At 64.3% G+C, this 17,276-nt stretch overlaps 1 protein-coding gene across 1 annotated transcript; it reads left to right on the forward strand.

Moving 5' to 3' along the window:
• The first annotated feature begins 45 nt into the window (after nt 1-45).
• CHLRE_02g100700v5 (uncharacterized protein) lies at nt 46-4,117 on the forward strand. The gene is made up of 5 exons (XM_043059713.1): nt 46-372; nt 469-635; nt 737-2,229; nt 2,397-2,783; nt 3,108-4,117. Exons 1-5 carry the CDS (start codon nt 141-143, stop codon nt 3,307-3,309), a joined length of 2,481 nt encoding a protein of 826 aa, XP_042927347.1. The 5' UTR covers nt 46-140; the 3' UTR covers nt 3,310-4,117.
• The last annotated feature ends 13,159 nt before the right edge of the window (nt 4,118-17,276 follow it).

Below are 17,276 nucleotides of genomic sequence, written 5' to 3' on the forward strand. Positions count from 1 at the left end.
AGCTGCATGTGAACCGCTGATCCGCGCCCTGCTATTGCTGTTGCTGACCATGGCCATTACCTTGCGTATACTGTGACCCTACAAAGTATGTCCTCAGCCAGGACCTGGCAACTCGCGGAGAACAGAAAGCGTTCCGTGGGATGTTCCAAGTAGGCAGCCCCTGCGTGACGTCGCTCCTAGATTTGCCACTTTTGCCCTCAAGGCATGTCTTGGGCATCGCGCTGCTGCAACGCTCGGATGTTTTCGCGCTGTCCTCGGCTGCCGACGCGCTCAAACAGCTGGGTTTGGAGGCTTCTAGCTTAGCAGGAGCCTTTGTGATTGTATCAGAAGCCGGCGGCTTACGTCAGCGCAAGCTCGGGGCCTGCGCAAACGGTAAATGAGCGCTGAAAACTGTTAGCATGTCGCCCATTCGTTGTTCTTGCCTGGGCCGTGATGCACCCATGTCCTCGCGGTCGTTATGTGATTCAGGTGACGCATCAACCATTGTCGTTGACTACGACGGCAACTCAAACGTGGCGCTTGCCGTCGATTCGGTGCTCGACCGCGACCTGACCGAGCAGCAGTGGCGGCAAGTGGAGGCTGACTATTGCAGTCGGCTGCTGGCTGGACATGCCGAGCCGGTGACTCTGCGTCAGGTGAGGCACAAGGGTTGAGCCGGTGGCGTCCGTGCGACGCGTGCAGCGTGCGCATGCTCCCTCGACCAGCTCTTTCCCGCCCGCTCTCCGCCCGTTTGCAGGTCGCCGGCGCCTTCGCGCGCCTCACCCGCCTGCACCGCTGCTGGCTGCTGCTGCGCAATGCGGCAGCCCAGGCGCCGGCGCCGGCAACCCCCGCGGGCGGCGGCCCCGTCAGCACCACGCTTACCATAAATGAGGCGCTGCACGAGCAGCTGCTGCAGGCGCTGAAACGCCCCGCCTTCAATGATTGCAAGTTGTTGGACTGGCTGGACCGCGTGGTGCCGTGGGATGAGGGACTCACCATGGAGCTGGCTAGCAGCAGGCTGCAGCAGCTGTGGGCCCCCCAGGACCAACAGCCACAGCAGAAGGACATAGAGCATCACGCCACCAAGCAGCAGCAGCAGCAGCAGCAGCAGCAGCAGCAGCAGCAGCAGCAGGGGAGGCGGCAGCAGGACAGGCGACAGCCGGCGTGGCCAGCATCGGCTGACGAGTCTGGGGACCCAAGCCTCGCCAGGGGGGTCGCACCGCGTACGGCGGCGGGAGCGGGAACGGCAGCGGTCGCCGTGGAGGCTTTGCCGGGGCAGGGCCAGCGGGATCTGGCAGCGGGCCAGAAGGTGGAGGCTCAGGAGGCGGAGGGCTGGACAGCAACGGGCCAGCAGCGGACGCAGGGCCGAAAGGAGGCGGAGGGCCAGAAAGTGGGCTCGGACGTGCAGCATCCGCAGCACCTGCTGGGGAGCATGGCAGCAGACGCGCCCGCGCCGCCAGCCGACCTGATGCCGCAGCGCCCAGCAGGCCCGCATGGCACACCGCTGGCGGCGCCGCTGTCCGCCGCAGCGGCCGGTGCACGAGCGCGTGGCTGCGCGCTTTCAGGAGCAGCCGCCATGCCTGACACTCTTGGCACGGCGGACGGTGCTTTGCTAGCATCCGGTGTGGGCCCACAGCAGCAGCAGCAGCAGGAGGACCGCCACCGCGGACCATGGCGCCGCTCGCCCCCCGCAAGCTATGCAGCAGGCCAGCAGGATGGGCTTGCATCTACAGCGGGAGGTCAACAGCTTACGACCGGCTGGTCGGCATCAGGCCCCTCGGCGGTCGCCGCGGCCGCGCGGCAGCCGCACACAGCCGTCTTGGACCCGCCGCCGAGCCGGGTGTCGGAGCAGAAACGGTCCCGCGAGTGCGCTGCGGAGGCGCGGCATGATGACGGCAGCCACCGCTCCCACCGGCGTCGCTCGCGCTCCCCTGCTGGCCGCGGCGGTAGAGGCAGAAACGGGTCGCCCTCGCGTTCACAATCGCGTTCGCGTTCACGCTCGAGATTGCACTCGCCATTGCGCTCGCCTTTGGGCTCCCGACCACCCTCACGCTCACGCTCACGGTCACGGTCACCCTCTCCCGCGCTTGAACACGCACGCGCGCACGCGCACGCCCCGCCGTCGCCGTCGCCGGGTGAGGGGCAGCAGTCGTGGAAAGTGAGGGCGGAGGAGCTGGCCTGGGCTCGGCAGCTCCACGTGTGGCTGCTGAGGCAGCCCAACCGCACAGCAGTGTTGCCTCTGATACTCAGGCAAGTACCGGGCAAAGCCGGCGCCTTGCTTCCAGGACTGCGCGATCGGTCAAGCCCAACACCCGGTGGGCCAAACAGAAGCACGCAACCCAATCATGCTTGAAGTCCGTGACAGTGACTGCCGCTGACAGTGACGTCCCTGCATGCCGCTGACACCCATTGTGTAGGAGTAAGATGGGTGTGCCAGGCTGGCTGCTGTCCACGACTGGGCGGAACCCGTATTCGTTCTGGAAGGCGCATCCGGGGCTGTGGGAGCTCCTGCCGGGCGCACCGCCGTCGCTCCGCGCCAGGCCGGCGGCGGCGGCGGCGGCAGCAGCCCACGCCCGGGAGCGCACGGCAGCAGCGCCAGCAGTGGCGGGAGGTGGCAGCAGGTGGCTGCCGGAAGCCGAGCGAGAGTCCACGGCTACGCTGCCGGTGCCGGTTGCGGCGGGAGAGGGGCGGCCGCCATCGGCGATGTTGGCGGCGGCTCAGATGGAGGTCGCCTACATCCGGCGGTTGTACACAATGTGTGTCACTGACCACCCAAAGGGCATTCCGGTCCGGAATTTTACAAGGCAAGTTCGCTCGCACTCGCAACACCATGTGGCCCCGCAGTGTGTTGGCAAGCTGCGGTCACAGCACTGCATTACGACGGGCTCGGGGTTTTGCAACTTGCAAGGCCTGGCTGCCTCGGCGCGTAGCGGCCAGCTGGCTAGCTAATAAGTATTCACCACCTGCAGCTCCCCGAACCGTAAATGAACCCCTGCGCGGAGCGGCGCCTCCCCCTTGCTGGCGTGTTTCCAGCTTGCCCCAGTCCCCACGCCTCGCCACTGACTGTGGCTCCCAGTCCAAAGTTTGTCCGGCCATCCATGGCTGACCTTGCCTGACCTTGCATGCAGGTACGGCGTTGAAGTGCCGGTTGCCGTACTTCGCGGCCGCCGCATGACGGCCTTCCTTAAGTCGTACGAGGACGCGGGGGTGCTTGAGCTGAATCGGGGGACTTCGCTGCCGGTGGTGGTGCGGGCGGTGGCGGGGCCGAGGGCGGAGGCGGCGCTGCAGGAGGTGTGCCAGCGGTTGCTCAAGCAGCATGGGAGGCTTTAGGCGGCGCTGACAGCAATCAGCAGCAACGCACACTTGGGTGAGCCAAGCACGCTGTACGGTATCATTCATGTGGACATTATTGGGAGGTAGAAGCGTACGTCACAGGTTCGCAGTTCGTGATTCATGTGGTACTGCCCTGTACATAGTAGCAAGGCAGGATTTGGCGCCGAGCCTGCACGCTGAAGAGGTTCAAGCTGGTGCGATGCTATGTTGCAGTGATCAGACATTTGCGAGGCAGGGATACCGGTAGGCAGTTGTGCATGAAGGGGCGCTTTAGCAATGGTGTCCGACCTCCGGTGGCACCCAACATCAATATGTATGTATTATGATGTAGCAGTGGGGACGCCCTGGCTTAGTCCATGGCTATCGTCCCACATTCAAGCTCTATCAGCTAACCGCTCTGGCGCTTGGCAACAATTGGAGTTACAGGCTTTCGGATGCATGCGGCGTTGGCCGCGGAGGCGGGTGCGGAGAAATGCCCATGTGGGGATCGGATGATTGCTGGGGCTCAGGTCAGGGGCCCCTCCCCTGCAGAGGCTAGGGATCGTTACTTCTGGGACTGTGTGGTGGCGGAGGCTCTGCGTGACGTGTTGCGGGAGCATGCGAATGTGGACATCACACGGAACCAGTGGTGGTTGGTACAGGCGCCACCGGGACTACCGTATTGCAGGCGGTGTGGGACATCGTGTGCTTGGCTGCTGTGGCGGCACTACAATACGGCCGACAGCGCCTTTATGCATGCCGTGATGCCTCGGATCGGAGTGCGGAGGTTGCTACTGTTGTTGTGCTAAGGATCAGTGTGGAAGTGATTAAGGATGCGAATTACAATTGAAGGGACAGTCCGACAAGCGGGGGCACACCGTACCCACGCCGCGAGGGACCGTCTCCGGCCCAGAGAGAAACACCCACCCCCTGGTTGACTGCCGACCTTCATAGCGTTACGCGCATGAGTCGAAGCCAAGCCGAAGCCCGCCAAAGCCCCACCGCCACGTAACACCCCTCATCTCGTTTAGGTCTTTTGGCGGCAGCACCAACGCAAAACAAGGCACGACAGGCCAGTGGTCTGCCGACAGCCCCATCAAACGCAAGCACCACACAAATATCACGTCCGAAAACGATGGCTGGCGTCAGAGACGCGCAATGTCTTGGCCCGAAGGCCCATGTCTGATAGTCTGTGCCGAGGCACAACTGGAACCGGAAGCCAAGCCGAAACACCACCAAGCCACAGCACACCACAGCCCCTCGCAAAGGGCGCACCACCCGCCATCCGTCCAACCAACGACCCAGGCCGACCCTCCACACAAGCCCCAGCGGCACTCGGAGACGAGAAGAGCCAACAGTCGCCCGGGCGCCCGGGCAACAGCCGCCCGTGCACACACACACCCCAAACCCGGGACTACCCGACTGCGGTCACCACGCGCCTACCGGTCCGTGAACCGTATGCTGCGAGCTAAAACCCCCAGGGCTAAAATCTGCAGAGCCAGGAAGACCGCAGACAGAGACGACGGCTGACTGGGCGCCACGAGGCAAGACGCCGAGGCGCACACAGGCGAGGCATTGATGCGCCAGCCGTCGCGCCGGGCCAAGGGCGACCACGAGGGCTACCCACTACCTGCAAACACAGAAACCACTGACAACACAACACCGAAGAACTCATGCGACCAGCCGCCCGCGGGCCGCCATGGAACTTCGAACCCAAAGCTCGGCGCTGAGCGCCTGTCTGAACCCCAACCCTGTCTGAACCAATCTGATCAAAGCTCCCGGAACAGGCGACAAAAATTTGGAAACGAAAGCCAAGGTCGACAACTAAGATGTTGTGCGCCCCCACGCGAGCCAAGGCTCGCGGGCTAGGGGTTAAGGTTGCGATATTACAAAGAAGGGACAATCCGACCAAGCAAGGGTGCCCGTGCACCCAGGTCAAGAGGGACCATCTCCGGCCCGAAAGGAAACCACCCTCCCCCCAGTTGGCTACCGACCTTCCACAACCGTGCAACAGGTCTTCGCGTAATGCGTGTCTCGGCAGCTGCACAGCGAGTCGAAGCTAAGCCCAAGCCCGCCAAAGCCCCACCAACGTACAGCAAACCGCACTAGCGCACGAGGCGCAATCAAACCGGCGAGGCGTCAACGCAGGTACACCGGGCACGTAGTCCGGCGACGCCCACGTCGACGCCCCACACCCACAGCGCACACACCAGAGGCACACCGCTCCCACCACCCACGAGCAAATTAAGGCGAGGGGGGCGGGGAGCCCACATCATCAGGCAACACTAGCAGCACACAGTCACCCGCACCCCGCGAGAGGAACGGATGGTGCGCAGGCACCGTGGCCCAGGCTTTCGGGCGGAGGGCGAGACTGACATATGATTGCAGCCGGCCCCAGAAATCAGCAATAACGGACACACTGATGCGCATGACTTCCGCCGACGTCAGAGCCCGACGCACACGCAAGCCAGTCATAATCACCTGCTGCCGGCCCGAGTCAAGGGCAGACAGCGCAGCCAAACACACTACATCCCACACCGGCGGCGCCAGCCCAGCAGGCGGCTGCACCAGCCAAAGGTCAGCACGGGAGAAACAGTCATCAGCCGTGTCAGGAGGGGACCCCAGCATTGCCACATCCATGTTCTCCCGCAGCGCCCGAGCAACAACACAGTCCCAAAAGTAGTGCCGGCGGTCCCCATCACACATATCCCGCCCACACGCCCGGCACAGGGGCATTGCCACCCCAGCTGCACGCTGGGCGGCATTTTTGGGGAACGACCAGCACGCATTGGCCGCCACCCGCCACAACGCTTCCTTGTGATAATTTTCCCATTTTAACGCCCACAAACGGGCCAGAGTGCCGGCAAAGGCGCCGGCAGCCGCAAGCGCGCCGTCCGCAGAAACACCAGCATCACGCACATACAACAAATGTTTAGACCGCAGCGCCGCAACCTGGGGGCCCAGTTGCATGGCCGTTCCTGCCTTCACGGAGTAGTTCAACAGCAGCAGAGGCGGGCCCCCGTCCAGGACCCAGCCCAGTCCCCGCACCACCTGGGTCAAGGCCCCCGCCGCCGCCTGTCGCACGGCATCCGCAGGAAGCGGCATGACCCACGCCCGCCCGCGAGCCAGTCGAGCCGCACGCGCCGCGGCCTCCCAGCCACCTGGGAGCAAGGCCACCGCCGCGGCTATGCGTTCCGCCGCCGCCAGGGGCGACGCCGGCCCCAGGAGCGGCGACGGCAGGTGCCGCCGAGGTCCCCATCCAAGCACAGGCCGCCACACGCTCGTCAAGTACAAGTCCAACATCGCCTCACCAAACCTGGTGCCCCACCCACCCGGGCGGGTGTGGGCAGCACGCACGGCCTCTAACTGGTCATGCGCCGCCACCAACTGTCCCACATACACAAGGCCCGGCAGGGCAAATAAATCGGCAAACGCCACGTCAAAAGTCTGTGCACCATCACACAGTGCCGGATTCGCCCACAACGGCACATGATACACCCAGTCCCCAGCCGCGGGCGGCGCCACCAACGTGATAGGCGGCAAGTGGGCGACCGCCCCCAACAGACGCAAAAACGGTTTGCATTCAGGCGTAACCAACTTGTCCAAAACACGGGACGGGCCGCACCGCACCAACAGGCGCAGGGGCGTGGCCGCTGGATGGCGTGCCCGCAGCCAAGCCTCCGCCACCTTCGTCCATGGCGGCACAAACGCCAGCAACCCACACGCGCCCAGCACACACCGCACCGCCAGTCCAGCTTGCCGCGCCTGCACGTGCAGCTGAAGAGGCAGCAGCCCTACACCACCCAGAGCCGGCGGCACCTGCATGATGTCAAGGGACACCCCCACCGGACGAGCATGGGGTGCGACCGCATACTTAGCCGGCGACAGCCGCCGATCAACAACCGCCGCCACCTGGCCTAACAACTTGCCAACCGGCGCCCACGGCGACGGGAAGCCCGCAAACTCCAGATGGTACAGGACCTTGCTAAGGGCATATGCCGAGGCCGCCGCCGCTCGCCCAAACATCGAAACAGGCATACGCACAATCAAGCCAAGCACCCCCACCACCCCGTCAAAAGCCACTGGCGGGGTGGCCGTCTTCCAATCACCAAAGTGCACCCCGAGCGACTTTGCGGTGTTGACCACACGCCAACCCGGAGGCAGGGGGGGCCCAGCCACAGCTGCTGGCGCCACCCCCAAACCCGCGGAGGTGCCCAACACCAGTAGCTCCACTTTAGACATGTTAAGCCGCTGCCCCGACGCACACCGAAAAACGTCCATGTCCGCCAGGAACCCCGGCACAGCCTGCATGCCCGCGAGAAACGGCGTACAATCATCCGCATATTGGGACGCCAAAGCCGAGGCCAGACCAGCAAGCACGCCATGCCCCTTACTGCGCAGCCACGACAACAGGGCTTGCGCAATGGCGAGGTACAGCAGCGGGGCCAGCGGGCACCCTTGCCGGACTCCTGCCGCCAGCGGCACCCAACCAGACACACGTCCATTAACCAGCGCCGCCCCACGCGTGTCAGTCAGCAGCCGCGACACCCACGTCAAGAAGCCGGCCCCCACGCCCATACGTTCAAGGCAGGCGAGGAGAAACGACCGGTCCACCGTATCATACGCCTTGTAAAAGTCTAGGAAGGCCGCCACACCAGAATTCTGTCCCGCCGCTTTCAGCAACCCAGGAGTCAGTTGCAGCAGCAGTACATTATCAGCAATGCGGCGGTCAGACAGGAAGGCAGTTTGCTCAGGGTCGATGACGCGCCCAAACACAGGTTGCAAGCGCCGACACAGCACACGTGCAAGGGTGCGATAATCAGTATCCGTGAGGGTAATGGGGCGATAGTTAGAGGGCTCCAGGGGATCCCCCGCCTTGTAGAAAAATGTCCACACACCATCCAGAAACCCACCAGGGACCCCTGCCCCCTCGCCAACAGCAGTAAACACATCAGCCAGCACAGGTGAGAAGTCACTTTCATAGTACTGATACAACTCCACGGGAATGCCGTCAGGGCCCGCGGCGCGCCCCGCCGGCGCGGCGGCCAACGCAGCGCGCACCTCCGCGGCGGTGACGGCAAGTTGCCCGAGTTGCGCGGCTTCCTCCGTCGTGCAGCGGCGGCCGTGTTGCTGCAGCGCGGCCAGCACTTGCGCGCGGGCGGCTGGGGCAGGCGGCGGCGCCGCACAGACGTCTTGCCAGTAGGTTGCCATGACCTGGCCCATCACGGTTGGGTCCGAGGTAGCGCTGCCATCGGGGCGTTTGAGCCGGGCGATGGTACGCGGCCCACCTGACGGGCGCAGCATGCGGGTCAGCACCGGGCATGGCTTTTCCCCACCCCGTAACCACTCGTGACGCGTGCGGCGCGCCGCCCCCGCGGCAGCCTGCACCGCGGCGGTGGCGGCGGCACAAAAAAAAAAAAAAAAAAAAGAATCAAGGCTCGCGGGCTAGGGGTTAAGGATGCGGATGTTACAGAGGGGACAGTCCCAGCTCCCGAAGACGCCGAGCCATCACATGCTATCAGGGCCCAACCCCGACTTTGCTGCAAACCCTCCCGCGGGCAAAGTCCGTGTGACTCCGCGCACAGTGAGTCCTAGCCAAGCCTCAACCCGCCAGAGCCCCACCGCTGTGCCTCAACGCCACAAGCCTAGGCACAGGAGTGCCGGGAAACGTCTAGGCCGCAGGACACACGCACAGCGCACGCACTAACCAGGGCGCAAGCGTCCAGGTACTAGAACGGTCGCCCACACGTGCATCCTGCCCACACACATAGCCACCAACCACGCACAACCTCTCACGGCGAGGGGGGCGGGGAATCAGCGTCATACGGCAAGCGCAAAACCATGCCGTCACCAACAGCCCGAGATATGAAGGGATGCGCAAACGGCACAGCGTCCCAACCCTTTGGCCTGACACCCAAAGTCACAAACGTCTGGAGACGACCCCAGAAGTCAGCTACGACGGCAAGTCCAATGCTCAGCACCCGGGCCGACGGCAGCTTCGCTCGCGCCGCCAACCCGAGGGGTTAAGGTTGCGATATTACAAAGAAGGGACAATCCGACCAAGCAAGGGTGCCCGTGCACCCAGGTCAAGAGGGACCATCTCCGGCCCGAAAGGAAACCACCCTCCCCCCAGTTGGCTACCGACCTTCCACAACCGTGCAACAGGTCTTCGCGTAATGCGTGTCTCGGCAGCTGCACAGCGAGTCGAAGCTAAGCCCAAGCCCGCCAAAGCCCCACCAACGTACAGCAAACCGCACTAGCGCACGAGGCGCAATCAAACCGGCGAGGCGTCAACGCAGGTACACCGGGCACGTAGTCCGGCGACGCCCACGTCGACGCCCCACACCCACAGCGCACACACCAGAGGCACACCGCTCCCACCACCCACGAGCAAATTAAGGCGAGGGGGGCGGGGAGCCCACATCATCAGGCAACACTAGCAGCACACAGTCACCCGCACCCCGCGAGAGGAACGGATGGTGCGCAGGCACCGTGGCCCAGGCTTTCGGGCGGAGGCCGAGACTGACATATGATTGCAGCCGGCCCCAGAAATCAGCAATAACGGACACACTGATGCGCATGACTTCCGCCGACGTCAGAGCCCGACGCACACGCAAGCCAGTCATAATCACCTGCTGCCGGCCCGAGCCAAGGGCAGACAGCGCAGCCAAACACACTACATCCCACACCGGCGGCGCCAGCCCAGCAGGCGGCTGCACCAGCCATATGGTTGCGATATTACAAAGAAGGGACAATCCGACCAAGCAAGGGTGCCCGTGCACCCAGGTCAAGAGGGACCATCTCCGGCCCGAAAGGAAACCACCCTCCCCCCAGTTGGCTACCGACCTTCCACAACCGTGCAACAGGTCTTCGCGTAATGCGTGTCTCGGCAGCTGCACAGCGAGTCGAAGCTAAGCCCAAGCCCGCCAAAGCCCCACCAACGCACAGCAAACCGCACTAGCGCACGAGGCGCAATCAAACCGGCGAGGCGTCAACGCAGGTACACCGGGCACGTAGTCCGGCGACGCCCACGTCGACGCCCCACACCCACAGCGCACACACCAGAGGCACACCGCTCCCACCACCCACGAGCAAATTAAGGCGAGGGGGGCGGGGAGCCCACATCATCAGGCAACACTAGCAGCACACAGTCACCCGCACCCCGCGAGAGGAACGGATGGTGCGCAGGCACCGTGGCCCAGGCTTTCGGGCGGAGGCCGAGACTGACATATGATTGCAGCCGGCCCCAGAAATCAGCAATAACGGACACACTGATGCGCATGACTTCCGCCGACGTCAGAGCCCGACGCACACGCAAGCCAGTCATAATCACCTGCTGCCGGCCCGAGTCAAGGGCAGACAGCGCAGCCAAACACACTACATCCCACACCGGCGGCGCCAGCCCAGCAGGCGGCTGCACCAGCCAAAGGTCAGCACGGGAGAAACAGTCATCAGCCGTGTCAGGAGGGGACCCCAGCATTGCCACAGCCATGTTCTCCCGCAGCGCCCGAGCAACAACACAGTCCCAAAAGTAGTGCCGGCGGTCCCCATCACACATATCCCGCCCACACGCCCGGCACAGGGGCATTGCCACCCCAGCTGCACGCTGGGCGGCATTTTTGGGGAACGACCAGCACGCATTGGCCGCCACCCGCCACAACGCTTCCTTGTGATAATTTTCCCATTTTAACGCCCACAAACGGGCCAGAGTGCCGGCAAAGGCGCCGGCAGCCGCAAGCGCGCCGTCCGCAGAAACACCAGCATCACGCACATACAACAAATGTTTAGACCGCAGCGCCGCAACCTGGGGGCCCAGGTGCATGGCCGTTCCTGCCTTCACGGAGTAGTTCAACAGCAGCAGAGGCGGGCCCCCGTCCAGGACCCAGCCCAGTCCCCGCACCACCTGGGTCAAGGCCCCCGCCGCCGCCTGTCGCACGGCATCCGCAGGAAGCGGCATGACCCACGCCCGCCCGCGAGCCAGTCGAGCCGCACGCGCCGCGGCCTCCCAGCCACCTGGGAGCAAGGCCACCGCCGCGGCTATGCGTTCCGCCGCCGCCAGGGGCGACGCCGGCCCCAGGAGCGGCGACGGCAGGTGCCGCCGAGGTCCCCATCCAAGCACAGGCCGCCACACGCTCGTCAAGTACAAGTCCAACATCGCCTCACCAAACCTGGTGCCCCACCCACCCGGGCGGGTGTGGGCAGCACGCACGGCCTCTAACTGGTCATGCGCCGCCACCAACTGTCCCACATACACAAGGCCCGGCAGGGCAAATAAATCGGCAAACGCCACGTCAAAAGTCTGTGCACCATCACACAGTGCCGGATTCGCCCACAACGGCACATGATACACCCAGTCCCCAGCCGCGGGCGGCGCCACCAACGTGATAGGCGGCAAGTGGGCGACCGCCCCCAACAGACGCAAAAACGGTTTGCATTCAGGCGTAACCAACTTGTCCAAAACACGGGACGGGTCGCACCGCACCAACAGGCGCAGGGGCGTGGCCGCTGGATGGCGTGCCCGCAGCCAAGCCTCCGCCACCTTCGTCCATGGCGGCACAAACGCCAGCAACCCACACGCGCCCAGCACACACCGCACCGCCAGTCCAGCTTGCCGCGCCTGCACGTGCAGCTGAAGAGGCAGCAGCCCTACACCACCCAGAGCCGGCGGCACCTGCATGATGTCAAGGGACACCCCCACCGGACGAGCATGGGGTGCGACCGCATACGTAGCCGGCGACAGCCGCCGATCAACAACCGCCGCCACCTGGCCTAACAACTTGCCAACCGGCGCCCACGGCGACGGGAAGCCCGCAAACTCCAGATGGTACAGGACCTTGCTAAGGGCATATGCCGAGGCCGCCGCCGCTCGCCCAAACATCGAAACAGGCATACGCACAACCAAGCCAAGCACCCCCACCACCCCGTCAAAAGCCACTGGCGGGGTGGCCGTCTTCCAATCACCAAAGTGCACCCCGAGCGACTTTGCGGTGTTGACCACACGCCAACCCGGAGGCAGGGGGGGCCCAGCCACAGCTGCTGGCGCCACCCCCAAACCCGCGGAGGTGCCCAACACCAGTAGCTCCACTTTAGACATGTTAAGCCGCTGCCCCGACGCACACCGAAAAACGTCCATGTCCGCCAGGAACCCCGGCACAGCCTGCATGCCCGCGAGAAACGGCGTACAATCATCCGCATATTGGGACGCCAAAGCCGAGGCCAGACCAGCAAGCACGCCATGCCCCTTACTGCGCAGCCACGACAACAGGGCTTGCGCAATGGCGAGGTACAGCAGCGGGGCCAGCGGGCACCCTTGCCGGACTCCTGCCGCCAGCGGCACCCAACCAGACACACGTCCATTAACCAGCGCCGCCCCACGCGTGTCAGTCAGCAGCCGCGACACCCACGTCAAGAAGCCGGCCCCCACGCCCATACGTTCAAGGCAGGCGAGGAGAAACGACCGGTCCACCGTATCATACGCCTTGTAAAAGTCTAGGAAGGCCGCCACACCAGAATTCTGTCCCGCCGCTTTCAGCAACCCAGGAGTCAGTTGCAGCAGCAGTACATTATCAGCAATGCGGCGGTCAGACAGGAAGGCAGTTTGCTCAGGGTCGATGACGCGCCCAAACACAGGTTGCAAGCGCCGACACAGCACACGTGCAAGGGTGCGATAATCAGTATCCGTGAGGGTAATGGGGCGATAGTTAGAGGGCTCCAGGGGATCCCCCGCCTTGTAGAAAAATGTCCACACACCATCCAGAAACCCACCAGGGACCCCTGCCCCCTCGCCAACAGCAGTAAACACATCAGCCAGCACAGGTGAGAAGTCACTTTCATAGTACTGATACAACTCCACGGGAATGCCGTCAGGGCCCGCGGCGCGCCCCGCCGGCGCGGCGGCCAACGCAGCGCGCACCTCCGCGGCGGTGACGGCAAGTTGCCCGAGTTGCGCGGCTTCCTCCGTCGTGCAGCGGCGGCCGTGTTGCTGCAGCGCGGCCAGCACTTGCGCGCGGGCGGCTGGGGCAGGCGGCGGCGCCGCACAGACGTCTTGCCAGTAGGTTGCCATGACCTGGCCCATCACGGTTGGGTCCGAGGTAGCGCTGCCATCGGGGCGTTTGAGCCGGGCTATGGTACGCGGCCCACCTGACGGGCGCAGCATGCGGGTCAGCACCGGGCATGGCTTTTCCCCACCCCGTAACCACTCGTGACGCGTGCGGCGCGCCGCCCCCGCGGCAGCCTGCACCGCGGCGGTGGCGGCGGCACACCGCGCGCGCACCGCCGCCGCTGCGGCCTCCGGCAGCGCCGCACCGACCTCCACTGCGGCCGCGGCGGCAGCAGCAGCCGCGAGCGCAAGCGCTTCTTCCTCACTGGCTGCAATGCGGCGGACGGCCGCCACGCGGCTCAGCCGGGTAGCTGACGCGGCCGCTGCCCGTTTGAGCTGCGGCCACCACGCCAGCAGCTCAGCTGGGGCACCCGGCCGGGCTCCAAGCGCCGCAGTCAGCCATGTCCGGTAATCCTTTGTCAGGTCCTTGAAGTCGAGGAACCCCAGGCGAGCTTTGGGCAGGCCTGGAGAAGGTGGCAGGGCCTCCGGCGCCGCTGCCAGCGTCAGCGTCACCAGGCGGTGGTCGGACGGGACACCCGCCTCCACGGCGCAGGCCAGGACCTGGGCCACGAGGCGGCCACTGCAGAGAATGCGGTCAAGGCGCGACGCGCCGTGCGAATGAATGTAAGTACAAACACGCTGGCCAGGCCGGCGCACTCGGAGGACGTCGATCAGACCAGGGCACGCAGCCGCCAGCGCTGTCGCTGCGGCGGGGTCACCCGGCCGCGGGACACCGCTGGCCGTGTCAAGCGCCACGTCGCTAACAAAGTTGAAGTCAGCAGCTAGCAGGTGATTGCCCTCACCGCCAACCGCCGACGCCACCCATTGCTGGGTGAAGGCACGTTGCTCAGGACTTGCCAACGGATAGTAGGCTGCCGCCAGCGTGAAGTCATGCCCGCCCCACTGCACGGGGAGACTGACGCCGCGGCCCACCCACGCGCCGTCAGCAACGGAGGGGGCCGCCACGCCACCCGGGAACGTGACGGCACCTTGCTCCAGCAGACAAGTGCGAATAAGGATGGCAGTGCCGCCGGAGACACGCTGATGGGGCGTGGGGGCGGGGGCCCACCAGGCTGTCCACTCACGCACGTGCAGCCGCAGTGCAGCAGCACGCAGGTCAGCGGTCACGAGGTCAATGTCTTCTGCCCGGACGTGGGTCTCCTGCAGGCAGACCACGTCCAGTTGCTGCCGCTCCCAACAGCGGAGTAGGGCGTGCAGGCGCGGGCAGCCCAGATGCTGGACCCGGCTCCGCAACCCCCGCACGTTGTGCGACCCTACCCGCAGGGGTTAAGACGCCCCTCAGTCACCAACTGCGGGGTTGGACACCGACCCTTGGTCATCACATTGGTTGTCCTCAGGCGGCCCGTTTTCAAGCCGCAGGCTATTCCATCGGGTACCCAACATCAATACAGGACCCTCAGGAACTTGCAGGCGCGCCAGAGCCCACGCTGGCGAAAGTTCCGACCTCGGCGGCCGCCGAATATTTTCCCCCGAGTAAACTGCACATTGTTTTCCTCCTGAATTAATTCTTCAGACGAAACGTAATTTCAGCGTACATTCCAACACAAATGCAGAGCGAGAGCGAGCACCAGCGACGATTTCGGACCCCACAAGATCCAAACCAAATCCAAACTCACAACACAGACGTCTAGCAGCGGCCCCCAGACTGGGGCCGCGTTTATGCTGCCAGGGTATATGGTCAAAATGGACCTTTGAAAACGACCCTGGGTCGGCCTGACGTACTCTCTGGATACCGCGTTTGGCCGCCCGCGAGTTCGCGAGATGGAAAGCCCCGGTTACACAGACCGCCAAAGTCGCGCCCGTTTGGCGAGCTTGCCACTGGAGCGCAATTTCATTGTTTTGCCATACTTCCTCAATTATGCGATTTGCGAGCCGCGAACTCGTGCAGACCAAAGCCCGTCTTGCACAGTTTTCCGCAGTTGTAGGGCGTGCCCGTTATAGGTGCGGGGAAAGAAAATCATTTACAGGCAGTGTCCATTGCGAGCGAATATGGAAGCGAGCGTTTTCGTGAGGTTCTGGATTTCGCTTCCGTTTTTGTTGTAACTTCGGTACGCAATGCACTTGTGGGTTTGTCTTATGAGCCTTTAATTTGTGGCAATTCAAAAATTCGAAAAACCTTGCAATCGGTCGGACTCAGTGCCGCGACCGCGCAAATTCCCTACATCCCTAGACACATTCACACGTCACTATTGATTCTTAGCATACGTTTAGCCTTTGGACTGGGGCTCAGAGCGTTCCGCGCCGGACGTGCATTGGTAAATGTGCTAACGCAGTCGCGCTCACCAGGACGGAGCATGTGAACCCGAAAGCTTCCCGAATGGTTGCATAAGAATGGCTGCTTCTCGTGCCTGTCCAGAGCCCTCCGGGTGGCTGGGGAAATGCCCCAGGACGCTCCAGCATGCGACATGCGTGCGACATGTGACACTTCTGACGTACTCTTCGGCCTAGCCATGTCATATCCTTAGACGACAACGAACATGCCAACTCTGCAGCGGGACCTACAACACTGCCTGTGCAAGAGTGTGAGCCGGCACGAGACCCATGGCCGAGCCCCTACAGCCGCAACCGCCAACCGCCCCACGTGCCTCCCCTTGCCCCGCCGACCAAGAAGCAGCACACCCAGACCGAGATCTTTGCGGGCTTCTGGTCGCGACTAGCTGCATTCGTGAGTCTGCGTTGGCCTCCGTGCCGCTGGGGCCTTGTCCCGAACCAGCACCCATTCCTGGCGTCCGATGATGTTGGCGAGGTTATGTTATTGGGGCCAGCAGCGGACTCGCCACCGGCCTCCCCCTAGCTTGTCAGCTTAGGGACTCGCAAGAGGTAGTCTTATGACGCCGACCCACGGCTTATGTGAGCGGCGCTAGCGTTTGCGGTGAGCCCGGCCTGGGGTTCCTCCCTTCTCCCGAGGCGAGGAGCATGGGGACCATTCGAGGATCTCTCGGTCTCTCCTCTAGTGAGCGTGCGTGTCTCGGTTGGGAGCTCTGGCAGCCTGGCATAGTCCACGTCTCCACGACTGTCGTCCCACGTGTAAACTCTGTCAGCTAACCAGGCCGCCGCCAGACCAGCAGCGGCGGCATCCGCCACGTCCGTTGAATTCATAGTACAAGCAAGAGCAGAGGGCGGGTGGTGAGAAGCATCAGCCACGTCGGTACACGCCGCCGGCCCTTGCCGCCTCGCGGAGCCCCCCCCCCCCCGTCAGCCAACTACTGCGCCCTACATGTGCGTGCCCGCACAGCCGCACACACACACACCTCCAGCCCACTACTGGCCGGGCTTCCTCCCCACCTTTGCGGCCTGCTTCCGCGCGACTCCCGGCCGTTCCCCCTCGCCCCCTCGGGCCGCCCAGGCGCGCCACCACCTCACCCGCACCTACAACCATCACAGCCATCACAGCCATCACAGCCACCACCACGGCCACCACCAATTCCTGCCGCCAGCTGATCCAACTACAGCTGCTGTAAATACGCGTGTGTGCGTGCATTCACACACACACACACACAGCCCTCACCCACAGGCAGCCGGTGTTGCTGCCGCCTGCCGGGGTTCGCTCCCGCGCCCTTCCGCGCGACCCTGCCGCAGCCGCCCCCTGCTACAGCCACAGCCGCCGCTTGTACAGCCTGCAACTACAGCCACAGCCACAGCCGCCGCTGCCGCAGCCGCCGGCGCTCCCGCCGCCACTTCCTGCTGCTACTGCCTGCGGCCGCCGCCACAGCCACAGCCAACATAGCAACAGCCGCAACTTGCCACAACCACCACAACCGCGCCAAGTGCCACAGCCGCTACAGCCGCCACCACAGCCGCTACAGCCGCCACAGCCGCCACAGGCCACCACAGGCCGCTACAGCTGCTGCTGCTGCAGCTGGTC

This window comes from Chlamydomonas reinhardtii, chromosome 2 (assembly GCF_000002595.2).
Source record: "Chlamydomonas reinhardtii strain CC-503 cw92 mt+ chromosome 2, whole genome shotgun sequence".
NCBI lineage: Eukaryota > Viridiplantae > Chlorophyta > Chlorophyceae > Chlamydomonadales > Chlamydomonadaceae > Chlamydomonas > Chlamydomonas reinhardtii.